The following is a 26,695-nucleotide window of genomic DNA, read 5'->3' on the forward strand; positions in this document are numbered from 1 at the left end:
TAGCCCCGTCCCCCGGATGTTTTTCAACTGTGTCTTCCATCATCCAGGCTAACACGGAGTTAGTCTTGGAAACTCTGGCCGAAATGGACGACCTGGAGGAATTTCTATCAAAAGACAAACACGCAGATCCCGATTTCACCAAGAAGCTGTGGGCCTATCTGACGATCAACCAACTTCTGGCTGAGCGGTAAGAAGAAAAGTGTGTACGTAACAGGGGTTCGCAGAAGTGAGACGTTTGCCTTGAACGTTTGGAGTGTCATACAAAAAGGATTTGGGACCCGGAAAGGCAGCGAGTTAATTCAGGATTTGCATTGTCAATTTTCACTGCTCTCCGAGCACTTTAGGTAAAGCTGAGTTCACTCTTTTAGTCTTTTGTATTGAGGTATAACATACATGAAGCGTGTGAGGTGCATGAATTTTAAGACTACAGTTTGATAAATTCTTGTGTGTATCACGCACATAATCACCACCCAGATCATTAGAGAACGCTTCTATCCTCAGTGAAGGGTCCCCGTTCTCCTTCCCACCGAACACCCACCCCACCTGCAGTGGATATCACTGTCACCATCAATTAGTTTCCTGTGACGAAATTTCATATTATGGCACAATCTGTATTCGTCCATTTCTGGCTTCTTTCGTCCAACATGATATCTGTGAGATCCATCCGGGTTGCTGGGAGTATCGGTAGCTCATTTGCATTCACTTTTGAAAACCGTTTATTGCCCAAAGAGAAATTTATGGGGCTCCTGGCTGGCTCAGTCAGAAGAGCATGCGACTCTCGATCTCAGGGTTGTGAGTTCGAGCCCCACGTTGGGTATAGAGATTACAGAAGTAAATGAAGCTTAAAAAAATTATAAAAAGAAACAAAGAGAAATTTATGATTATCGTATCACATAAGGATGGGTGATGTAATGTTTATGCATTTCATCTCTGCTTCTTAGCTGACCTGCACTTAAACTCTGCAATATAAAAACTACACTTCTTTTATTTTTAATTTTTTTAATGCTTATTTATTTTTGAGAGAGAGAGAGGTGGGGAGAGACACAGAGTCCGAGCAGGGGAGGAGCAGAGAGAGAGGAGACACAGAATCCGAAGCAGGCTCCAGGCTCCGAGCTGTCAGCACAGAGCCTGACATGGGGCTCGAACTCATGAACTGTGAGATCATGACCTGAGCCGAAGTCATATGCTTACCCGACTGAGCCACCCAGGTGCCCGTAAAAGTGACACTTTTCAGTAATGTTTAGTTCTTTGACCACATGCATCAGAAAGACATGCAGGTGCTGAGTAGGAGAATTATGATTCCTGAGACCAATTCCACATATTAGATCAGATTCCCAGGAAGCTGGAACACAGTCATCTGAATTAGGTTGGGAAGAAATGAAACACAGTTGTGTGACTGTATTCGCAGAGAAAATCTGTGATGTCATAGGATTACAAAACAGACATGGGGTTTGAAGTGAGCAAGAAATATCCCTGCCCCTTCCCGGAAGCATCCTGGGTGCATTCACAGCAAAACTACAGATACACAGCAAATTGCTGAAGTGAAATATTGATTTAAAAAACAAAAAACAATAAAAAACAATCCCTGTTAGACAGATCAGCAGTTTGCCAGGGATTGGGGGAGCAGGAAGGATGACCAGACAGAACGCAGGAGATTCTTAGGGCAGTGAAAGTGTTCTGTGTGATACTACATTGGTGAATACATGTCGTTATACGTGCGTCCAAGCCAATAGAATGTCCACCACCAAGAATGCTCCGTAATGTAAACCGTGGACTTTGGGCGATGACGGTGTGTCCATGTCGGTTCATCAGTTGTAACAAATACGCCGCTCTGGTGGGGGATGTTGATAGTGGGGGACGCTGTGGTCTGCGGGCACAGGGAGAGTATGGGAAGTCTCTTTACTTTGCCTTGATTTTGTTGTGAACCCCAAACTGCTCTGAAAAATAAAGTCTACTAAGAAAAAAAGCAAGTCCTTAGGACGGCATGGCTAAATACGATACTAGCTTCATGGAGCCAGTTAGTCCTATTTGACCTCGTGGTCCGAGGGTCCTGGTCGAGCCCAGAAGTGGGGGAGGGTCAGGGCGGGCAGGGGGTGGGGGGGGGGTGGAATCTTAACTCAGCCTTCATGTTCTCAAATGGGGCTATTTCCTAAGTACAGAAGCCTGGCTCCCACAGCCGCTGCCAAAAGGAAAATCACAAAAACAATCCTGCAGATGTCTCTGGAACATCACATGGTGACCCCGCTCACCGCCATGGTGATTGAGAACGAGGCAGGGGATGAGCGTATGCTGGCGGACTCCCCCCCGCAAGATCATTCGTGCTGCTCAGGTCGGTGTTGCCCTCGGTGGGGGTGGACAAACGGGACAGGCCGGCTTCCTCACCCCGAATCGGGCTTCTCCGGCCTCTGCCCATCTCCCCCTGCGGCCCACCTCTGGCTCCCAGGCCTGTGTCGCCGTGTGTCCGAGCTCTTCTGTCCGTTTCCTTGGGGATAGCTTATCGCTTTGGCCCTTGAATATTTTTGCTCCCTTAGCTCCCAGAGGAATGTTGAAGACCCCCGTGCCCCTGCACGCACGGTTTAAATGAACACGGCGCCGTTTTCCGCCGTGCTTAAATGGTTGCCATGAGTTTAATTTGGGGCACACTGTAAATATCGGACTTGTCAAATAAAACTGTTGCATCACAGTTGTAGATATTTCCAGTGAATTGCAATAACTAACTTGGTGCTCTCCATCATCCATTAAAAACATACATGAACGGGGCGCCTGGGTGGCTCAGTCAGTTAAGCATCCGACTCGTGATTTCGGCCCAGGTCATGATCTCATGGTTCAGGAGTTCGAGCCCTGCGTCGGTCTCCGTGCTGACAGCAAGGAGCCTGCTTGGGCCTCTCTCTCTCTCTCTCTCTCTCTCTCTCTCTCTCTCACACACACACACACACACACACAAATCAATCAATAAATAATACATGAACAAATTCTATTTTAATTATTGGGAAGTCCACATTGTTCTTTTTTTCTACTTGAACTTGTATTTCCATTCTACGTTCCTGGTAGAATTATGTCTCAGTGTAACATATTGTTATGCCAGAAAGTTTTTACTGATCCTTCTGCTCTGCTGCGAGAAAAAGTGTTTACAGATTTACATTTTTTTCAATTGCTTGTGAAACTATAAGATTCTGAGTGTTCACAGTTTTCTTCTAGATTGAGCTTTATGACAGCTACTACAAGTAGAAAACTGGTCAAAACAATATGTCTATATTATGAAGTTTGATATCCGTTAGTCAAATTTTATTAGAAATCATCTCCTCATGAGGAAAAAAAATGTGGCTGTTTTTTCAAGTATCTATGGATAAACACTATAAATAGATTGAAAGAGATCAGATTCAGAGTCAGTTCAACTTTAAAAAAATTTTTTAGGAGTGCCTGGCTAGCTGAGTCGATGGAGCATGGGACTCTTGGTTTTTGGGGTTGTGAGTTTGAGCCCCATGTGGAGTGTAGAGATTACTTAAAAATGAAATCTTTAAAAAGCATTTGTATAGGCCTAAGTCCTGATAAGTCTTATGGACATAGGTAAGTAGATAGGAATGGAATGAACTTGGTCACAGCGATTGTCACACCAGCTTTATCACAGTGGTCCAGAGTTCAAGGAACGCTTACTTCTTTTTTTTTTTTAAGTTTATGTATTTAATTTGAAAGGAGAGAGAGCAAGAGTTGGGGAGGGGCAGAGAGAGAGAATCCCAAGTGGCCTCCGTGCTATCCGCGCAGAGCCCGACGTGGGGCTCGAACTCACGAACTGTGAGAATGTGACCTGAGCCGAAATCGGGAGTCAGACGCTTAACTGACTGAGCCACCCAGCCGTCCTGGAACTCTTACTTCTGACAACCCCGTTACAAGAGCCTGGGGCCCCACAGCTAAATTTATCTAGGGGGAAGCTCGCCCTAGACACATGGGCATTTGTAAGTGATTCTGTATCACCTAGATAATATGCTTAGGCGGACTGCCATTTGTCTCTCAAAGACAGGAGGACTGCCTGTATATCAGAGAGCAAAATGAATTTTTGGTAACCAGTAGGGGAAACTAGTTGGTGGAGAAACCGAATTGTTTAGACTGCTGTTTGGTGAGGAGACAGATCCAGGCCGAGGTCGACTGTCACCCTGAACTTCGCCAGGGGCTGGCCCGGACGTCATCCCCCTGACCTATGCTGAAGACGCGGGGCCCTTCTCCAGACTCTATGGGGCAGTTCCCACAGCCCCAGGTTCTGCAGAGAACCCTATAGCAGGCCCACACGGCATAAAGACAGGAGGAGCTGGAAACGAGAAAATTCTGGGATCAAATTAACGGGAGAAAAGCTTAGCCGAGAATCTCTGGGGTCTACATAAAACAGATTCTTGAAGTCATAAGGAATCTCTATGGAAAAGTAAGCCCGAGAAACTAATGCATCCGGGTTGTTCTATGCAGGTGCCTTGTATTACGGCAGCAAAGTCGCTCCGAGTTCAGTCCCATCTTGGGTCAACCCTTCCCCAACGCCAGTGATCCCGATGCCTGTGCTGGGGGCTCAGGTCCTCGAGGCAACTCCTCCTCCACATGTGATGAGAGGTAAGAGACGGTCAACCCCACTTCCACGTCCTGGCTCCCGGTGGGATCCCAGTCCCATGGAGCTTCCTTAACACAGCTAGGCTGTCGACTACATGTGAAACCGTCGTCAAGGGCTAGCCAGAAAACAAATGTTATTATTAAATATTAGAAGCTATACATTTTACGATAAAAAATACTTTAATGGGGGCACCTGGATGGCTCAGTCGGTTAAGCGTCCAACTTTGGCTCAGGTCACGATCTCGCAGTTCACGAGTTCGAGCCCTGCGTGGGGCTCGGAGCCTGGAGCCTGCCTCGGATTCTGGGTCTCCCTCTCTCTCTCTGCTCCTAACCCTCACCCTAACCTAGCTTGCACTCTGTCTCTCATTCTCTCTCTCTCAAAAATAAGTGAGCATTTTTTTTTTAAACTTAAAAAAAAAAAAAACCACTTTAATGTTGTTTCCTGCACAGCCACATGCTATTTTGTGGGGTTATCTGTTTGTTTGTTTTCAATAGTGCATTTGAAAAATCCTCGTTTAGCTCAGTCCTAAAAACCCTTTCCACAAATGATTTCCCTGGGAGGTACGGGTGACAGGTGGGATCATCCAAGGGAAGACTGCTTCCTTGTGCGACAGTTCTGGCAGCTGCTTCCTTGTACAGATTGCTGTCTCTCCTCATCGTCAACCTGCCCAGTATCCTTTCCCAACCAGTGAGAGAGAGGCAGGAGCTTCTGGGGGCCAGGGGAGGAGAGTGTCTCCTCTCCCCTTCCTGGTCCGGTATGGCCACCTTTCCTGGAGCGAGATGACAGCCGTCTAGCGATTAGCGGGCCCCGCGTCGAAAGCCTGTGTGAGCTCTTTCCTTTCTTTCTTATTAGAAAGGAGCACATTTCACCATTCAGGGGGAGTGAGCGTGTCCCTCTCCCTGTTGGAAGTATGAGCTTGATTCGGGTTGTTTGAAATTTCAGCAACTCCTGATGTTTCCAGAAGCGTGCAGCTTTTCGGGACTGCCGGGCACGCAGACTTTTCCAGCAAGAACATTTCTGACCATCAGAACCGATTTCTCCAGACTGTATACCCGCCACCCACCAAGCACTGCATTATATAACAGAGAAAACGTAGTGAGGACTTCAAATCGACTTAAAATTTTTTTTAAACGTTTATTCATTTAAAAAAAATTTTTTTTAACGTTTATTTATTTTTGACAGGGAGAGAGACAGAGCTTGAGCAGGGATGGGGCAGGGAGAGAGGGAGACACAGAATCGGAAGCAGGGTCCAGGCTCTGAGCTGTTAGCACAGAGCCCCACGCAGGGCTCGAACCCACGAGCCGGGAGATCATGACCTGAGCCGAAGTCGGACGCTTAACCGACTGAGCCACCCAGGCGCCTCTCAAATCAATTTTTAAAGCGAGCGCAGCTCTCCCCTCTGGCTTGTCTCTAAAATTGTTACTTGTGGGCCAGGAGGGATTTGCTTCTTCAGCCTTCCATGGGTGGCAATGCTTCGTAGAGCGGCCCCTCCGCTCTCCCACCTGAGCGCGTCCAGCGACGGAGCTTAATGAAGGACCCCGCGTTGGACTTCCAGCCAGTGGTGGCACGCCGTACTCGCGGGCAGGGCATCCACGTGGGGACGGGGCTGGGTGGCTCTCAGAGCGAGGGACAAGGGCACTGACAGGGGTGTGAGCCTCTTCCACTGCTGCTTCGCAAAACAAAGCTTCTGTCGAAACGTGTAGAGGTAAAGCTAACTTAGTTTTCAACGTCCGTTCCAGTTAGAATGCAGGGCTCCCTCTGAGTTCACGGCCTGCCGGATGAGGCAGGAAAGGGGACCGGGTCTGCGGTCAAACTCTGCCCACGGGACCGTGCGCCAGACTCTGAAACCTCTCTGGGTCTCAGTGAGCCCGCCTGTAAAATGGGGATGAGGAAAAAACTACACGGTGGTTACTATGGACTCGGTCCCTGGTTCCCAGCAGAAGTTCGTAAACCCTAGGTCGTCAGGACTCTGTGAACTCAGTCGTGGGAGTCCTGGGACCAGCCTAAATATGACGCCTCGTGTCTGCCGTCTAGAATTCTATCAACTCAGGATGGCGGCTCTGATGCGCGGTCATTACCAGAAGGTCTGATTAGCGGGATTCGTGGGCTTTGGCAAAACCAATCATTATCTTCAACCAAAGCAATTCCCTTCAGAAGACATTTCAAAACACCGGATTTGTGTAAAGGAAGAGGCTATCGTGATAAAATGGTTTTTGCTTAATTGAAGAAAGGGAGTCGAGAGCCTTTGTTCTGTGTTTTAATGATGCCCTCGAGTGCCCCGCTCAGCACCAAATCGATTAACCAAGTATTTATTGATCACGGAGCAGGAGCCTGGTGGGGGGTGCAAAGCCATACAAGACTGTATTCGTGTCCTGGATTGGTTTCTCTTCCATTTCATGTCCCAAGTCACACACTTGAGAACGAACGAGCGTATCCGAGCGCGTGGGAGAACGGGCTTGCCCTTTGGTCCTCGCTCTGCCACTTACTGACTCTGTAATGTGACCTCGGGGCAGCTCGCCTGTCCCCTGCAAGGCCACAGGGAAAATCAGCTGAGTTAATGTTTTGCAAAGGACTTTGCGATCACGTCCAGAAAACAGCAACCCCTCGGTGGATGGGAGGCCGCCGTTCCAGTTTTATTCTGGAAAACACAACCAGTGCAGTTCCTACAGCTCACCCCGTTACCAGATACTGTGGACGCTACCACGCACCCCCGGACTCCCCCGTGCGGGTCCCATTTCCCATCGGAGTTCGCGAATTTACCATCCCTCGCCCGGCCCGCTGCCACATTGGCTGCCAACTGACTTTCCTTTGTCTGCTTCTCAATACTTAATTTATATACTGTGACGTGTTATATCCCTAAACTCAAATCTTTGCCACATTGACTCTCAAAAGCTTCGAACGGCTCCCCAACTTACAGGTCCATTCTTCCGTGTGGTGCTCCGCCGTCTCTGTGACCCCCATTTCTGGTCTCATCTTCTTCTACATTTTCAAGAACCCATCCCTGTAGTCACTTGTACACAAATCAACTGTTATACCTCCCGGCTGGGCCTCATTCTGTGCACTCAGAACAAAATCTGTCTCCTGTGTCTTTTTTCCTTCCCCTCCTCTCCCATCTTCAAGGCTTGGTGCGAACTCCTTCGCAAGGCCCTTGGGGTCCGTCTAGCCAGGCGGGGTTCAACTAGCCAGGCGGGGTTCGTCACCCTTTCATCTTTACCCCCAGACCATTGGCCTTGTGACATTTTCGTGCCTTTTATTTTATTCTCTCTTACCTCAGTGGTTGTGTCTGTCTCCGTGAAAGAAAACCCGTTAAAGAAAAAAATTATTCGTGACCTTTGTTAGAGTGCGCATGGTCAGGAAGACTTTATTCAGGGGCGGGGGGCTGTCGTGATGGGTGCGAGGAGCCCCGCAATGGGGTCTAGTTAGGCGGGAAAGATTGGGCTCAGCTCCAAGTACGGCATGGGAAAGTGGGAGTTTGTAGACAAAAACAGGGTGGGGGCGGCGGGTGGAAAATCACCAAGAGGAAACATCAGGAGTAAAGGGGATTCCGACCAAACCAGCCAAATAGGAATCTTGTGGAAGGCGGCCAGGTGATCAGACATCACCTGGAGGATGGTGGGGGATGAGAAACCTGGTTAGATATCAAGGGTGATCATTATGGAGGACGGGGATTCTAGCTAAACTAAGGTAGTAAGATTCCTGCTAAAAAACGACAATGCAGAGACAGACACGTATGTGAGTCCAAAAGTTGAGGCGTCGTTGAAAGAGTCGGGGGGAGCCTAAGTGGAGTTTGGTCAATGAGAGAATCCTGGCGACTCCTGCATGAAGTTGTGCCTTTCTTGAAGGTATTATAGACAAGACCATGACTTATTTATAGCTACACCAAACACTGCCTAATTCAGTGCTTTGGTCATAGTTTGCTTTTTTTTTTTTTCTCACCAAATATTTGTTGAATGATTAAACAAACAAACAAATAAGAAAGATCGGCCAGAATAAGTTGTCCACTAACAAGGGACTTCTTTCTTGAGGGTAGCATCATGCTTCATTGCTCTTAGAATTGATTAATATCAATCTGTATGCCAACAAATAATACTGTCTCCTTTCTTTTTATGTACTGCATATGGTTACTTAAAACAACACTCACTGTGTGTATATACACATACAGAGTATATATATGTATGGTGTATATGCATGTTACATATATATATACGTATACATGTATATATAGTGTGCATGTGTGTGTTTCTCATGCTTTGTGTGTTTCTTGTTCATTTTTTTTTTTTTTTTATCTCTGGCCTGATAGCTTCAGAACAAGTATACACCATATTTGTACAATCACTTAAAACTCTGACAGAGGCTCCATGGGGAAGGGACAACGGGTTTGGACCACTGGGCCCCCAGTGCCTAGAACAGAACCCAGCAAATAGTAGAAGCGCCGTAAATAGTTGTTCCTGTTAAATGAAAGCTGGTCAGGAATCAAGTCCTGCTCAAAGTCATCTTCCTTTCTATGATTTTGTTTGATCTCATTTTCTCTGTTTATTTTCCAGTTGAAAACGACCCACACTTCATCATTTACCTACCGAAAAATGAAAAGAATGTTTGTTTCAATATTGACTCAGAACCAGGAAAAATCCTCAACCTTGTTTCTGATCCAGAATTAGGTAAAATAAAAAGATACTACATCTGAACGAAACAATGGGATCATTACCATGCTTCACTGTCGCTACCTGGGATTTCTTTCTTTCTTAACTGAATCAAAGTCCCGTATTTTGTAAACCCTGATAATTAGAAATAAATTATAAATATATGCCTAAGTGAACTACAATTGCCAAAAACCTGAGTGTAAACTGGCAGATCTTACTGTAATATAATTAATTTAAACTGCCATAATACATGGTAATAAGGTGAGCGTTGCATAGGAAGAAATGTCAAATCCTGAAGCGAAATGGCTCACGGAGGGGGAAAAATAACCAAACAAACATGTGTTTTTCCATAGGGATTTTGGTCAATGGGCAGCTCACTGGTGCCAAGAAGCCCAAGAATGAAAAACTCAGAACCTATTTTGGAAAACTGGGGTTTTACTTCCAAAGTGAAGACATGAAAATAGAAATCAGCACCGAGACCATCACCCTGAGCCGGGGCTCCCGTACGTCCATCCTGTCCTGGTCTGACACTGCTCGCGTCATTAATCAGAGGCAAGTGTTATCACGTCCGGATTCAGGCCCGCCCTCCACACGACTACGTACATAAATCCAGAGATCCGTGATATAAACTAGAACTTAACATTGTCATTTTAAATATGAAGACGTGCGTTTCAGAAAGGATTTGTTACCTACTCCCCCGTTCCTGGCAACAGGGTCCACATCTTTTGGTCACTGCGTGTCTCAGTGCCAGCCTACGGCCAGGCATGTCGTAGGTATGCAGTAAATACGTGTTAGAAAAGTGAATGAATCCATCAAAACTCCACGGCCGACTCCGTGTCAGACTGTGCCCAGAAACACAATGATTGTATCTTAGGAGTAATATTTTCCCATTATTATCTGTTAATTGTTTTAATTTTAATTTTAGAGACAGCATGAGCAGGAGGACAGCAGAGAGAGTGAGAGAGAGAGAGAGAGAGAGAGAGAGAGAGAGAATCTTAAGCAGGCTCCACGCTCAGCGGGGAGTCCAACGCAGGGCTTGATCTCACCCCACTGGGATCATGACCTGAGCCAAAATCAAGAGTCGGATGCTCAACCAACTGAGCCTCCCAGGCACCCCCCTGCTAATTGTTTTTATACAAACATATAAATTGACAGAATTCCAGAGCCGGGAGTGAAAACAACATTCTGTGGCAAAAATGTTGTGAAGGACTTAGACCACTAGTGAGATTGTCCAGGGAGGGGTGGCCAGCTCGTGTCCGGGGTGGGAGGAATGGCGTCCTGAACAGTTGTTCTAGAAATGTTGACTCCATTTTGGCTTTCACACCAGGGTGCTTGTCTCTGTGAAGAAAGAGCAAACTGTGACCATCACCCTGAATAAAGACATGTCCTTCTCTGTTTTACTCCATCGGGTTTGGAAGAAGCATCCGATCAACGTAGACTTTCTGGGGATCTACATTCCCCCCACAAACAAGTTTTCACCTAAAGCACACGGACTAATAGGTATGGTGTCCATCGACCATCAGGCAAAGTGGGGGGGCCCCTCTTGGTCTCGAGCAACTTTGGAGGTTAGAACTCGGACAATGACAGGTGTGGACTCAAAAGACGGGTTGGAGCCATACTCTGTGCCCAGGGCTTGATTTGTAGAGGTGACTGAGCGAGGACGCAAAGGGGCCAATGCCATCGATGGAAACGTTTACCATCGCTCACGGTCTCCCCCTGGAAACGAGAGGCAGGGCTCGCCTCGCAGGGCCGCAGAGGAAGGCCAAGCTTTCATCAGGGAGCTAACGCGCAGGGCAAGGCCAGAGCCTCTATGGTGTTTCTGTGCAAAGATAAGACAGAGGAGGGGAGTTCTGGGTTGGCTAGCTTGAGTAATGTAGGTGGGCTTTGGGGTCCAGGGTGGTCTCTACTTACCTGGCACCTGGGCCTGGAATGATTCCATCTGGGCTGTGCAGGCCCGCTAGCGGAGGTCTAGCTCTGGGTGGTTAGCTTGCACACGGCAGGCATGCTCCTGTCTGAGTCCTTTGCGGTCTTTCAGAATTGGGTAGGGAGGGGGCGGTCTCTCCCAGCCAGTCAGGGTTTTAAGATGTCAAATCATAATATACAGAAAGTAACAAACACGATTAATACAACCCTACGTTGCAGGGTAGGGTGACTGGGTTGTGCTACAGCCAAGACCATTTGCTGGTGCGGGTAATCCCAGACGCGGGATTTCATCATCACTAACTGGGAAAGTTAGAGAAATGTTTTCAATTTTTAAATTCTACATTGAAGATTTTTTTTTTTTGTAACTGAAGAGAGGTGAACTTTTTTTTTTTAATGTCTTTTTATTTTGAGAGAGAGAGAGAGCACGTGTGTGAGTTGGGGAGGGACAGAGACAGAGGGAGAGAGAGAATCGCAAGCAGGCCCGTGTTATCAGCGCAAAGCCTGATGCAGGGCTTGATCTTACAAACCATGAGATCATGACATGAGCTGAAATCAGTTGGCTTAACCGAACTGAGCCACCCAGGCACCCCAACCTTCTAAGGAACAGTTCGGTTGAAGCATGTGACTATGACATCACAAACCTTGTTTCTACGATCTGAGCTGTGCTCACAGGTGTTCACCCGCACCCCTAGCCACAGGGCGTTCCACTCCACTTCTCGTCCAGTGGGTCAGCCTCGTGTGTGGGGTGAGCAGCCTGCTTTGCTCTTGGGAAGGACCCATCCCTCCCATCGCTCTCCCTTTTCCCTCTCGGTATGTCTTTCGGCCCCAGAAATTCTAGAGAGAGACCAAAGTGCAGTTTGGATCCAATGATGATGAGGCTGTTGTTTTTGTTTACCGTGGGTTCCACGTAAATCAGTCTGGACTTTGTGTCACTAGGCCAGTTCATGCATGAGCCAAAGATCCGGATCTTCAATGAGCGACCAGGGAAGGACCCCGAGAAGCCAGAGGCGAGCATGGAAGTGAAGGGACACAGGTTGATTGTCACCAGGTAGGCCTCGGATGCATATAGCAGCGACCCAGAGCGCTCCTACCGGGGTTAGAACAGAAATGAGCGAAGCAAGAAAAGCTATTTCATGCGTTACTTATGTCCAATGAAACAGTTCATCAGGGAGAAACACACATGACATCTGTATAAGGCCACTGCAGGGACGCCAGCCTAACTGCAAATAGGGACCAGGTAGATAAGGAGGTGCCATAAAATGCCAAGACAAATGAAGCCATTGGTCTCATCCTCTGCATTACAAGCCCTATGGTCACCAGTTGGCTTACTGAAAAAGCTGATCAAAGAAGGAAATCATAAAAATGCCTGTGAAACACAGTGCTAGAGAATATATACATTTTTTATTTTTTATTTTTCTTTTCTTTTTTTTTTTTTTTTTTTGAGATACAGAGAGAACCTGAGTAGGGGAGAGGGACGGAGGGAGAGAGAAAATCTTAAGCAGACTCCATGCTCCGTGCAGAGCTCAATGCAGGGCTCGATCCCACGACCCTGGGATCATGACCTGAGCCAAAACCAAGAGTCGGACGCTCAACCAACTGAGCCTCCCAGGAGTCCCTGAATGTATAATTTTATGTAAAACTGCAGCCTTCTTCTTGAGTATGAATCTACCACATGCATTTTTGTGTAGCTTTTCTGACACAAACCATCTCCGCATGCTTTGTTCAAAGTGAGGATTCTATACTTGGAAAGCATCGTGAGTGTTTACATTCTTCTCAATCTTTTAAATTTCTCCCAGTCCTTTACAGCAGTCTCCCCTGTGCCTGTCTGATATCATTTTAAAGCAGGTTTTTTTGTGGGGTATTTTTGGCCTTTTTTTTTTTATTATTTTTTTTACAAAGCAATCAACGTTGCTTTATAAGAAATGACTTTCTTTGCCCGCAAATGTCCTTGGCTTCCACATCAGTAAGTGATGACACTGCAGTAATAATTAAGCCATACATACCACCACAAAAATAGATTTTTGAAGTAAAACGACGAGCTCTTGGTGAGGTTTGGCTCACTGGAGACCAGTGAGTGACCCGTGGGCGTCGGTGAGCATGTTTGATAAGGAAATGGCGAGCACAGTAATAAGAGTAAAATAAGTTATCTAGGTTGGTAAACGCACACCTGCTATACTCTAATGACAAAGGTAACTGTCGGGCCTCCAGTTCATCTGTTGGAAGCACCTCGAGATACATAACTGAGACTGAGTTGACGGGGGCTTCGGGGTGGACGGGGTCGTGCGCTTTCATCCGTATTTTAAAGCTCACCAGTGACAATAGGCCACACAGCTTTTTAAATCATCGGCTTCTTTGTCCTGTAAGTGGGAGCATGGATTTCTCAGAAACAGCTGGCATCGCCCTTAGATAGAACACTCACCCTCACGGTGAAGATTCATTCAGCAGGGGACGTGTGAGGTGAGCCCACAGCGGCTCAGCATTTGGTTCCCGCTTTCTTTCCACTGGGACGTTAACTTGCACTCTTTCCCGTGCTGGAAAAGTCTACATATTGGTCAGTCTCCAAAGGGTTATTTGAATTATCTAAGGATGCAGTGCTTATTCTCTGTCCTTCCAACACCAAGCTCGAGAGAATGTTCTGTACAGCTTGGGGAGTGGGGGTATGTGGGCGTGAGCAGATACGGCACCAGGAGGGGCATGATGAACAGCAAAGATTTGCAGATACGCAAGCTGGCCAAGTCTAACCATACTCACCATTTTCCCCGCAGAGGCCTACAGAAGGACTATCGAACAGATCGAGTGTTTGGAACAGAGGTTTCCTGTTGGTTCGTGCATAACAGCGGGAAAGGTTTCATCGACGGACATTACAAGGATTACTTTGTGCCTCAGCTTTACAGCTTTCTCCAAAGGCCTTAAAGATGTGTGGCTTTGGAAATGATACGTATATACGGCCCTTCCCTGCCCCCTTTCCAGTAACCAGATGTCATGGTGGTTTAGAAAACCTGTTAATACAGCCGAGGAAAATAAATACTTTGCAAAGAAGATTCAGGATTTTGTCGAGTTTTCAGATGTTAAGACGCGTTAATCAGGGTCATGCAAAGGAAAAGCTGCTTTGGCCACTCCCGCTGGCATCCAGACGGAGCCCTCAACTTGGCATTTTCTGTGATGATTTCATTATTCTTGAGGGTCTGGTCTTCAGCCCTGTAGGCTGAGTATATTTTGATGCTATCAGGTACGTGGGATGTTCAATTATGAGAAGGTTATTTGGCGAACGTCAAGTAAGAACAGGGGAAGTTGCCTGATCTTGATTGTTTTGCGGCGGCAAAAGCCCTGTCGCCAGTTGCTGGGATAGGCTTGCCTCGGTCCCTGCGATGGCCCAGTGTGGTTGGCCAACATTTCCTCCACAGTGTTGGCCTCAGAGATCCTTTTTAGTCCGTGCAGACTGTGTAAGTCAGGGTGCTCTAGAGAAACAGAACTATGCATATATATATATGGGGGGGGGTGATTTATACAATAATTTGTTCACATCATTATAAAGGATGGTAGTTTCAAACCTGCAGGATGGGCTGACTGATGGGGCAGGAGATCTGGGGGAAGCCGGTTTTTGTTTGAAGGCCATGAGGCAGGAAAAATCCATGCTGCCGATGAAATCCAAAGGCAGGCAGCTAGAGAATTCCCTCTTACTGGGGGGGGGGGGGGGGGGGGCTCATCCTTTTTGTTGTACTCAGGCCTTCAACTGGTTGGATGAGGCCCACTTAGGGAAGCCCACCTGTTTTACTCAGGCTATGACTTAAATGTAAATTTCATCCAAAACCAGCTTCATAGAAACACCCCAAATCGTGTTTGACTAACTCTTTGGGTACCCCATGGCCCGGCCAAGTTGACACCTATAGTAAACCATGACAAGGCCTTAGTTCACTAACCTGTTTCTGTTCTCAAAGCTATCCTCCAGATAAGATATGATACAAATGGGTAGGTGTCTGCTTATTAAATTACGACCTCTCGTAACAGTCCTGCTTCCCTGATGGCATTCTAAGGTCGCCTCGGAGATTTTGTTGTTCCCAAATTCTTTGCATATTTAAAATCGCTCAGGATGTTACCTCACACGGCTAACTTCACTTAGTGTTAATGTTACTATGAATTCTGAGACAATCATAGGTCCAAATTCTCTGGAAGTCACCCCTATGTGGCAACACGTTTCACACAGATTCAATGATCTTGAACACAGAGGCTTCCTGAGTATTCCTTATATACCTTTTGTTTGTATTTAAGCAATTCCTGAGAGTAATTTTAAATCTTATATGATTAGACTGCATTTTGAAACAAATTAACTAGCAAGTTATGTCCTCACAAAAGGCTGATGACATTTATAAGGCAGAATCAATACACAACAAATCGGACTTCATAATGTCTGCATTAATATAGTGGATTTGGGTGATTTGGTGCAAATCCGGTTTGTTGTAAGTCTGTACTTTCCTTTGTTTATAACTTCCCTTTAAAAATCAATTTCTAGAATTAGGATATATTTTCAAAGGTCAAAGTGGTAAAATTGCACTAAAAAAAGTCTACTCCATGTTTTCCGTTTTCTACTTCAAAAATACTGATCTTAAAATGCTAATATGTAACACAAACTTCAAAAGTAGGTTCTTACACTTAACTCTGCTACTTGGCAAGAATTTAGACTTTAAAACTACTATCTTTAGATATATTTTTAGTTTGATTCCTAGTATTTTACATGTGCTCTGTAGCTCTAAAAATAACAATGAAGATCTTAGGCTGTATATTTACATGCAGGATGCTGAACAACACAGTTCTGTAAAACTAGATTTAAAGTCAAATCCATGTTATTCAATTATCAAAACTTTTATTAATAGCTGGCGTTTTGAATAAGGCAACTAAAATTGTATTAATGCTGTCCATGCGTCCCCATTGAGACCAGAAATATGCCTTCTCTATAAAACTAATTTTGAGTTACAAATGGATACTCCATTTTGAATTTCAAATGAAGGAACCAAATTACTAGGGATCAGTGGAAAGGAAGAGATTCTTCCACTGTTTACCTCTTGATTAGTTTCTGAAAGTATTGTGCTCTCAGCAATAAAGGAAAACAACCTGACAATTACCTGTATTACGCTTGCTTATTCTTTGGAGCATTCTGCAACCCACTAGGGATTGATCAGAACGTAATTCTGTAGAGAGGAGTAGGTCGTCACCGTAAATCTCAGCTGGGGTGTCGCAGGGCCCCTATCTTCCAATCATCTTCAGGACTCCTGTAGCCTATCTTCAAAGCTTTTCATAAATATCAATCCGAATGGTTTCCCTTAAACCAAGCAAATATATATCTTACTGTCAGGGAAATGGGAGCCCATGCTTCAAGAAAAAAGAAAAGAGTTACCTATTCCAAAGAAATAATAATAATTAAAAAAAGGAAATTAAAGATTTTCTCGATGTGTAGTAAAAATGAAGCATGAATCAGCAGTTATTTTAGTACCTACTGGTGTGAGACCTTATGCAAACCATTCAACATGCTTCAAAGGATCGCTTAATACCATAAAAAGTGGCATTTTTCTCTTCAGCCTTATCCCGATTGAAAGAGAGAAAAGTCGCTCCAAAGACCCAATAAGATCAGAGTAAAAGTCACCTGGCTGCCCGAATACATAAAAATGCTTAAATAATGCTTTTGCGTGCTGAATACATAAAAATGCCGTAAGAATTTAGTGTTACTGTTCTTAACACTTCTTCACACCGGCCAAGTCTACGCTGGTGATTTTCTCTGGAATATCTATGTAAAAGAAAGAAAAATCAAGGATGCTTCCTTTTAACTGTATTAGCGGCTTAATATTTCTGAGAGCATTTCAGTCAAGCCAATAACCAACTTATCAATCAAGGCTGATTCATATTCTAATCCTGTGGTTCTCCTTTGGCAAAGTAGGCACCGAGGTGTATCCTGATATCAGTTCATGGTCTCTTACCGAGGCCCAGCAAAGTTAAGGTGGATTGTTAAGTAGCTGTCCCAGATGGTCAAGTGTCTCTTTATCGGCCAATCATTTCGTTTGAGTACCAGTTCTCTGACCATTGTCAATTCCTACACAACACACATCTTGGGTCTATACTTGCTTCTCACATTTAAATCTACAGCACATACTGTGACGGCTTACCTACCGGGGAACTCGGTAAATGTTTGTTCAGTGAATTTACTCAAGTATGACAGGAAAAACGGACAGGCAGAAGTAGGCAAGGAAAGGCAGAAAGGAAGGCAGTAGGAGTCAGTGGCATTCCCAATGAAAACTCAGGGAATTTGACTTCCCAAGACACGATTACCAATAATTTGATAGGACCTCAAGCAAAATGATGAAAAACAGCTATCTAAAAAACGAGAAGACAGGGGCTCAGCCGGTTAAGTATCTGACTTCGGCACAGGTCACGATCATGCGATCCATGAGTTCAAGTCCCATGTCGGGCTCTGTGCTGACAGCTCGGAGCCTGGAACCTGCTTCAGATTCTGGGTCTCCTTCTCTCTGCCCCCCCCCCCCCACTCTCTCTCTCAAAAGTAAATAAGCATTAAAACAAAATTTTAAGTGAAAATAAAAAATAAAAATAAAAGATGAGAAGACAAGCCATGCTTCGGGAGACAATACTGGCAAAAGACGTACCTGATGAAGGACTATTATCCAAAATACACAAGGAACTCTTGAAACTCAACAATAAGAGAATGAACAACCCCATTAAAAAATGAACGAAAGACTTGAACGGACACCTCACCACAGATACACAGATGGCAAATAGACACACGAAGAGATGCTTGACATCAGGTCGCCAGGGAAATGCCGATTAAAATAACGAGATGCCACTACACACCTATCAGAAGGGCCAAGATTCAAAACGCCGACACCACCAAATGCCAGTGAGGACGCGAGCGACAGGAACACTCAGTCCTTGCTGGCGGGAATGCAAAATGGCGCAGCCACTTGGCAGATCGTTTGGCAGTCTCTTACAAAACCAAACACACCCTCCCCTTACCATCCAGCAACTGCACTCGTTGGCATCTACTCTGAGCTGAAAACATGTCCACATAAAAAATACGCACGGATGTTGGTAACGGCTTGATTCGTAATTGACCAAATCCAGAAGCGACCAAGATGTCCTTCAGTAGGGGAGTGGATGGATTGTGGCACATCCAGACAGAGACGTATTGCTTGGCGCTGAAAAGAAATGAGCTGTCGAGCCATGAGAAGGCATGGAGAGGCCTTAAGAGCATGTGACTAAGTGAAGGAAGCCAATCTGGAAAGCTTACATACCATACGATTCCAACTGTATGACATTATGGAGAAGGCAAAGATACGGAGCCAGAAAAAGAAAAAAAAAAAAGTCAGCGGTTGCCAAGGGGTTGAGCTGTGGGGGGAGAGGGACGAACAGGGAGAACACAGAGGATTTTTAGCCTGGTGAAGCTGTTCTGTATGATACTGTACTGGCGAATTCATTTCATTTCGTTACCAACTTGCCCAAACCCATAGAACGGGACACCGCCAAGAGTGACCCTACCCTACACTGTGGACTTTGGACGACGACGATGTGTTCATCATTATCATAGGTTCATTGTAACAAACGTACCACTCTGCTTGGGGATGTGGGTGGTGAGGGAGGCGGTGTGTGTGGGGACAGGGGATCTATGGGCAATCTCTGTACCCTCTGCTCCATTTCACCGTGAGCCTAAAACTGTTAAAAAAAAAAAAAAAAGTCTATGTAAACAAAAGTAGCTTGTGATGCTTTAAGAAAGGAAAAACAAAAAGCCCATAGAAAACTTGACGTTAGGTATCTGCAGTCACCATGGATAACGTAAAACACTACTGGCCTCTAAGAACTTCCGGGGGGGGGGGCGGGGGGGGCGGGGGGATAAAGGCCCTGTCGTCTAGAGTCGTATTTTTGTGCTTTGGATTTTTAAATGCTAAATTTAACATCCGTTACGCTACTTTGTTTCATTCTGGGATAACTTCAGGAAGATGTTGGGGAAAAGAACCAGAATGTGGGAGGTAGGGATGGAACATTTTTTCCTACGGAGGTTGACTCCGAATTTACAGGTTGGCGGTGGGGGGTGGGGGGTGGGGGAGGAATCTCGGCAAGGTTGACTTACCTGTTCTGACCAGGGAGACCCATTCTCCCTAACGAAATCCTTCAGGCCAGATTAACACCAGGCCAGGCGGGGCCACAGATGCGTGGCTCCCCGTCTGACACCTCCCGTGTATTTTCTGTAGTTCTCACAACAACCCTGCAGGGACACATTTTTTTTTTTTTTTTTTTGATAATTTGTACATTAAAAACACTCTAAGATTACACAGCTGGTGAACAGAACAGCCGACATTCAATTTGAAGCCTGCTCAACTCCAACACCCGGTTCCTTTCCACGTTCCTGTGCTGTCCAGTTAGTCCAGAAACACTTGAACTTATCCCAGAAGAACAGAGCTGGCAAAGCTACCGACATCGCCCCGTGACTGCATCTCGTGCTGCCGTCATCTTCCGGTTCTGTTCGCGGGCGGGTCCTCCCGCCTTCTGACGACAGAATTGATCAGCAATCCCTGATGCTAAGTCCGAGAGAGACGGCCTAGGCGCTGGCGAACCACCCAGGTCTGGCCCATCTCACTATTCCAACCCTTGCCCGTGGAGTGATTTGTCCCGGCCTCAGTTCCAGTCTTCTGTCTGAACCGGGGGAGAAGGGGGAGACAGGAGGCCGGGGACGCTGGAGGTCATCTTGCTGTCGAGAGGGGCTGAGAGCATGGCCGACACAGGCCAAGCCGGGGCCGCGGGAGCCAGGCCCGACCAGGCTGTTTGCACCCTGGACCCCACTGCAAGCCCGGATCTGCTCCTTCTGTCGCATGAGCCATCAATTTATTAAAAAAAATATCCATATATATATACATATATACATACACATATACATATATATACATATATATGTATATTTTTTACATAACCCAAGTATTCGCTGAGTTTCCTGTCTTCTGCATCCCTAAATAATACACTGATCTATTATTTAAAAATTTACACTTCAACACTGTCGATGGGATTGTAAAATGGTACAGTCACTTTGGAACAGGCTGGAAGTTCCTCAGAATGTTAAACATGGTAGGGGTGCCCCGGGGGGGGGGGGTGCTCAGTTGGTTGAGCGTCCGACTTCGGCTCAGGTCATGACTTCACAGCTTGTGAGTTCGAGCCCAGCATCGGGCTCTGTGCTGACAGCTTACAGCGTGGAGCCTGCTTCGGATTCTGTGTCTCCCTCTCTCTCTGCCCCTCCCCTGCTCACACCCTGTCTCTCTCTCTCTCTCTCTCTCTCTCTCTCTTAAATATAAAGAAACATCATCCCATGACGTACAGTCAGGCTCTGCAGCTCTGTTCCCAGGCACTGAAAACGTATGAACACGTGTCCACAGAACATCGTGCGCACGAAGGTTCACAGCAGCATTACTCCTAAGAGCCCCAAAGCAGACACGACCAGGATGTCCGTCAACTGACAAACGGGTTTTGACGCTGTGATGTACCATACGGTGGACTATTGCTCAGCAATAAAAAGGAGGGAAGCACTGGTACACGCTACAACATGGGTGCACATTGCAAACACAATGCTCCACGGAAGAAGCGACTCGTAAAAAGACCACCTGTTGTTACGATTCCACTGATATGAAATGTCCAGGACGGGCAAGTCCCCGAGACCGAAAGTAGACTAGTGGTTGCCAGGGGCTGGGGAAGGTGGGAGGACAGGGAGAGACCACGGGCACAAGGTTTCCTTCTGCGGCGATGACAACGCTCTAAGAGTAAATAGTGATGATGGGTGCACATCTCTGTACGTATACTAAAAGCCACCGAACTGTATGTGATATCGTGCGTGAACTCTATCTCAATAAAGCTGAGACTCTATAGTCTGACTTTTTAAAGTGTAATTAGATTTATAGTTCAACGTTACCACTGCAACTATAGAGTATATGAAGGATTTCCTCTACACGATTCTAAATTGTCTCATACAAAACACTTTACGATAACATTCTTTTAATGAAGATAAAAAATCTTTAAGGCAATATTACAAAGGAAACCAAACCAGTAAAAACAAAATTACATTGTTTTGATACTTCATGAGACATAATTCGATTTTTCTATAAGCTTAGCTGAACAACTATACAGTAATATTTAAATAAATCCATTTGCTTTATACAAAAGAAACACCCTAACACAGTAGAGTCTTATAATGCCTTGGTGAACACCAATTTGATGCTTTAGGATTTTAATGTGTTAACAAATTTTCAAACTCAGGCAAGTTTAGAAATGTCTTCATATTGAATTCCTTCGACTCTGCGTCCTTTTAAAGGGCCCTACAAATTAAAATGATTGAAGAAAAGATTAAAAACACATATACTTACAAGACAAGAAAATGACACCACACTTAAAGATCCAAATTTGTCTCTCCCATACCCCTACAATACCACTACGGCAGCTAACATTTCCGTACGACTGTGACTTTTAAAATATTCTACGGCCTTCTCATTAGGAAGCGCCACGGTTTCTTCGATGACGTGTGAAATGTGCTATCCCTACACGTTGTGGCAGGCACCTGCTGGCTGTTCCGTATCTCCTCTGCTCCCTGGACACTTTCCCTGGCTCCCTATGGGGTGAGGTACGGTCATGAGATGGAGCTCCAGCCGCAGAGGTGAACAGAAGTGACGCGGGCCACCTCCAGGCCAGGCTACGCTGCCTGCACGTGCAGCCCAGCACGCTTGGCCTTGGCCTGTCTGAAGCACAAGAGCGCAGTAAGTATAAAAGTCACTCGGTGAAGGTGACGGAGACACGAGCTGGAAGAATCCCGGGCTCCTCACAAATGGCCCCTTGGAAAAGAGCTGTTCCTGGGGCGCCTGGGCGGCTCAGTCAGTTGAGTGACTTTGGCTCGGGTCATGATCTTGAGGTCTGTGAGTTCGAGCCCCGCGTCGGGCTCTGGGCTGACAGCTCGGAGCCTAGAACTTGCTTGGGATTCTGTGTCTCCCTCTCTCTCTGACCCTCCCCGGTTCATGCTCTGCCTCTCTCTGTCTCAAAAATAAATAAACATTAAAAAAAAATTTTTTTTAAATGATGATGATAATGACTCTAACCTTGAAGTGAGATTTTCATGTTGTTTGTGAAGAATCACACCTTCCCTTAACAATGCTTTTAAAAATGCTATTCTTTTTAACATATAATAATGACTGTATTCGATGGAAACAAGTTCCCAGATAAAGCATGACTCAGGTTGCCTCTTTCATTATCAAGTGTGAAGGCCCACGGTCAGGTAGGCTTTTATGAGAAGAACACAAAACCGGGGAGTAAGAAGGGAGCCGCTCATTTGGTCAACTAGGCAAACAGCTGGGCTAAAAGGCTGAGACTTTCTGAATAACTCGTCAGCTATTTAAAAATCTGCCGAGGGGCGCCTGGGTGGCTCAGTCGGTTAAGCGTCCGACTTCGGCTCAGGTCACGATCTCGCGGTCCGTGAGTTCGAGCCCCGCGTCAGGCTCTGGGCTGATGGCTCAGAGCCTGGAGCCTGTTTCCGATTCTGTGTCTCCCTCTCTCTCTGCCCCTCCCCCGTTCATGCTCTGTCTCTCTCTGTCTCAAAAATAAATAAACGTTTAAAAAAAAAAATTAAAAAAAAAAAATAAATAAAAATCTGCCTAATAAACGAGTAAATTTCAAAGACTTTGATACTGATGCTATAATTGAAGACGTCGGAAGGGATAAAAACAGCAGGAGAAATCACTCGGGAAGTTTGTGTGTTTCACGGCAACGACTTGAAGCAATTGTGGGGACGTACACAAGTGCACACACGCACACACAAACACATTTCTTTTAAATGGGGCGGGGGAGGCTGCCAAAGGAAAAACAATACGCAGGTTTCTTTGAAAAGTACCTGCCGCTTCACAGTCAGCCAGCCTCTTGTGGGCACGCCTCCTAGTCCTACCCCAGCCCAGCTCTTTAAGCCACACAAGCTCAGAAGGAAGGCCCAAGTGGGGCCACGGCGAGGGAGGAAAGAAACGAGTCCGTGAAAACCAGACTAACCCGAAGGTATCTGGATGGAACCCAGAAAGCCCTCAGTGCTAATTAGTTGTTTTGCGTCTCCCTGAGATGAAAACACGAGTTGAGGCGGGATCTAAATTGGATGCTACTATGAATTTAAAAAGTGCAGGAGAATCGTTTCCAAGGAAATGCTAGATGTTCCATGACCTTATGCTGCCTGAGTCAGAGAGAAAAACGGGAGTTAAAAACAAAACAAAACAAAACAAAACTCAATCTATTAATTTAGTCAGATGGAGAACTTTCTCAGTAACAGAGAGATTCCTTTTCCTTTTCTTCCCTTCTAGTTTGTGTCAGTCACAGTTGCTGAATTCGTGTAGACAGAGACCGGGAAAAAATGCTCCATTTACTTAAATGTGGTTTCTCTCAAATAAGGACCCACCTGATTTTCTGGAACGCAGTCCAGAGATGGGTCTAGATGCCTCCGACCCCCTTCAGGCAACACACGAAAGTGGGCAGTTACGAGCCCAAGTCCTGGAGAGCGCTCAGGACGGTCACCAGACTCTCTGCGGGGTCTCTTATCCCACCCCCTACGTGCTGACGCTTCCTACACTGGGTGTGAAAATGGATTTCACTTGGAGAGTCCCTGCCCCATCATTCAGAGTTCCAAAACGCATTAGGCGGTGACGGAAAAGCCTGTTTCAGGCCCTTCCTTCCCTCAGGAGACGTCTCAGGCCTCACTGGGGCGCCCACAGACTGTCAGTGAGCCATCCAGTCTACTTCAGTCAACAACTTGACCTGTACATCAGATTTCCAGAAATTACTTCACTGATCTCTGCTACCTTTTAATCCTTTATGAAAGAAAGGAAGGACTATTTAAAATAGTGATCTCTGGGGGTGCCTGGGTGGCTCAGTCGGTTAAGCGTCCGACTTCGGATCGGGTCATGATCTCACGGCTTGTGAGTTCGAGCCTCGCGTCGCGCTCTGTACTGACAGCTCAGAGCCTAGAGCCTCTTCAGATTCTGTGTCTTTCTCTCTCTGCCCCTCTCCCGCTCATAGTCTGTCTCTCTCTGTCTCTCAAAAATAAATAAACATTAAAAAAAAATTTATGGGAATGCAAGCTGGTTCAGCCACTCTGGAAAAACAGTATGGAGGTTCCTTAAAAAACTAAAAATAGAACTACCCTTCTGACCCAGCAATTGCACTACTAGGCATTTATCCAAGGGATACAGGTATGCTGTTTCAAAGGGACACAGGCACCCCCATGTTTATAGCAGCACTATCAACAATAGCCAAAGTATGGAAAGAGCCCCAATGTCCATCGCTGGATGAATGGAAAAGAAGATGTGGTATATATATACAATGGAGTATTACTCGGTAATCAAAATGAATGAAACCTTGCCATTTGCAACTATGTGGATGGAACTGGAGGGTATTATGCTAAGTGAAATCAGTCAGAGAAAGACAAAAACCATATGACTTCACTCCTATGAGGACTTTAAGAGACAAAACAAATGAACATAAGGGAAGGGAAACAAAAATAATATAAAAACAGGGAGGGGGACAAAACAGAAGAGACTCATAAATATGGAGAACAAACTGAGGGTTATGGAAGGGGTTGTGGGAGGGGGGATGGGCTAAATGGGTAAGGGGCATTAGGGAATCTACTCCTGAAATCATTGTTGCACTATATGCTAACTAATTTGGATGTAAATTTTAAAAAATAAAAAATTAAATTAAAAAAAAAAAACTTAAAATAGTGATCTCTGGGCTTTTCCCGTCATTAATTCTGATTCTATATTCCCCGCTAATTGTATGTCAAATTGAGTTTTATACTGGATATGAAAGAAAAAAGTCAGAATGTGAAACTGTACATATTGTATACAATTTTGTAAAATACAAAGACTGAAAAGGAACAGGTCAAAATATTAAAGGGAGTTATCTGGCTGGAGAATTATTGGTAATTTTTAAAGTTATTTATATTAAATTGTCTTTTTCAGGTCTTAAAACAATAAGCATTGCTATACTGGATGCGTCCCACCCAGAATTCACAGCTGCAACCTAACACCCAGTGTGACAGTATCTGGCGGGCGGCCTTTGCGGAGTGATTAGGTCATGGGGGTGCGCGCTCATGAATGGATTAGTGCCCTTGTAAAGAAGACCCCAGAGAGCTTTGTCCCTTCCACCATATGAGAACACATGAACCAGGAAGTGGGCCCTCACCAGACACTAAGTCAGCCAGTGTCTTATTCTTAGACTTCCAGCCTTCGGAACCGTGGAAATTATTTACTTATCAGCCATCCAGTATATGGTATATTCTGTTACACCGGCTCAAGTGGACTAAGCCACATATGCATTTCTTTTAAAATCAGAAAATACAATCCTTCAGCAATGGCAGAGTTACAAAGAGTAAGCTTACAGATTTCCAAACAGGAGAGAAGACAGACGACAAACCCCAGCTCTAAAACAAAGACCAACCCAATGAAAAAACTATGGCACATTTTTAAAGCCCTTTAGGAATTTCTCTGTGGAAATGTACTTACAGTTTCAATGACTATGGTAGCTGAAAAAGTCTTCTCATTGATGGATTCTAAGGTACCTTCATTTCCTCTGTAGCCTCCATTTAAAACGAGAATTCTTTTTCCTATGATAGAATAGAACACTGAATGCAAAGAAATGTTTGCTTCTTTCTTCTACTTTGTTACAGCAAAATGCAATTACAGTGAATGAACAGAACAAAAAACAAAACCCCTCTGAGTTCTTAATCATTTCAGAACTCTGCAATACTCTAAAGTATAGTCTGGAGATACTCTGATCGCTATAGCATTCTAAGACTCCTCACGTTTTTTTCCACTTGTCAGAGGAAACTTAATCTGCAAGGAGTGGAAGGGAAAATGTTCAGAGCCCAGAAATCATTAGAAAGAAATTCAGACTGGGGTGCCTGAGTGGCTCCGTCGGTTAAGTGTCCAACCTCAGCTCAGGTCATGATCTCACGGCTTGTGAGTTCGAGCCCCGCGTCAGGCTCTGGGCTGACAGCTCAGAGCCTGGAGCCTGCTTCAGATTCTGTGTCTCCCTCTGTCTGTCCCTCCCTTGCTTGCACTCTGTCTCTTGCGTTGTCTCAAAAATAAATAAACACTAAAAAAAAAAAAAAAAAAAGAAAAAGAAAAATTTAGATTGCTTTGGCTCTTACTATGAGGGAGTCATTCTATTTCTAAGTATCTTCTTAATAGGGGAGAAACCATATGTCCATATAAGGACTTGCGTATGGATATTCTTGGAAATTTTATTTGCAACAGCCCCAAACTGTAAACAAGACAAATGTCCATCAACAGGTGACTGAATGAACAAGAAGTAGCATATCCACACCGGGAAACACTACTTGGCAACAGAGAGAAGTGAGCTACAGACACATACATGTGACAACAGGCACGAATCCAAAATAATTACACGTACTGAAAGATCCAGACCAAAAAACAAGACACATGGTATGGTTTTATTCATACAAAATTCTAGATAGAAACAA

General features: G+C 45.4%; 2 protein-coding genes across 4 annotated transcripts in view; one reads left to right on the plus strand and one right to left on the minus strand.

Annotated features, from left to right (window-relative positions):
• ITIH2 (inter-alpha-trypsin inhibitor heavy chain 2) overlaps window positions 1-14,193 on the plus strand; it is a 35,568-nt gene extending 21,375 nt beyond the window's left edge. The window contains exons 14-21 of the mRNA XM_060659346.3: window positions 48-187; window positions 2,160-2,329; window positions 4,456-4,593; window positions 9,136-9,249; window positions 9,585-9,783; window positions 10,559-10,731; window positions 12,091-12,202; window positions 13,920-14,193. Coding sequence (XP_060515329.2) covers window positions 48-187; window positions 2,160-2,329; window positions 4,456-4,593; window positions 9,136-9,249; window positions 9,585-9,783; window positions 10,559-10,731; window positions 12,091-12,202; window positions 13,920-14,067 — 1,194 coding nt within the window. The 3' untranslated portion in view covers window positions 14,068-14,193. The remainder of the gene's footprint in view (window positions 1-47; window positions 188-2,159; window positions 2,330-4,455; window positions 4,594-9,135; window positions 9,250-9,584; window positions 9,784-10,558; window positions 10,732-12,090; window positions 12,203-13,919) is intronic.
• A 1,523-nt stretch (window positions 14,194-15,716) lies between these two features.
• The window catches only part of KIN (Kin17 DNA and RNA binding protein), a 40,629-nt gene continuing 29,650 nt past the window's right edge, over window positions 15,717-26,695 (minus strand). For 2 of the 3 annotated variants that reach the window (XM_078450460.2, XM_078450458.2), the window contains 2 exons: window positions 25,716-25,816; window positions 21,173-21,509 (listed from right to left, as the gene is read on the minus strand). In XM_078450460.2, coding sequence (XP_078306586.1) covers window positions 21,447-21,509; window positions 25,716-25,816 — 164 coding nt within the window. In that variant the 3' untranslated portion in view covers window positions 21,173-21,446. Of the gene's footprint in view, window positions 16,472-21,172; window positions 21,510-25,715; window positions 25,817-26,695 lie in introns of those variants that run through there. The other variant, XM_078450459.1, reaches the window with a different exon arrangement.

The sequence above is a fragment of the Panthera onca genome, chromosome B4 (genome assembly GCF_046562875.1).
Source record: "Panthera onca isolate mPanOnc1 chromosome B4, mPanOnc1 haplotype 2, whole genome shotgun sequence".
NCBI lineage: Eukaryota > Metazoa > Chordata > Mammalia > Carnivora > Felidae > Panthera > Panthera onca.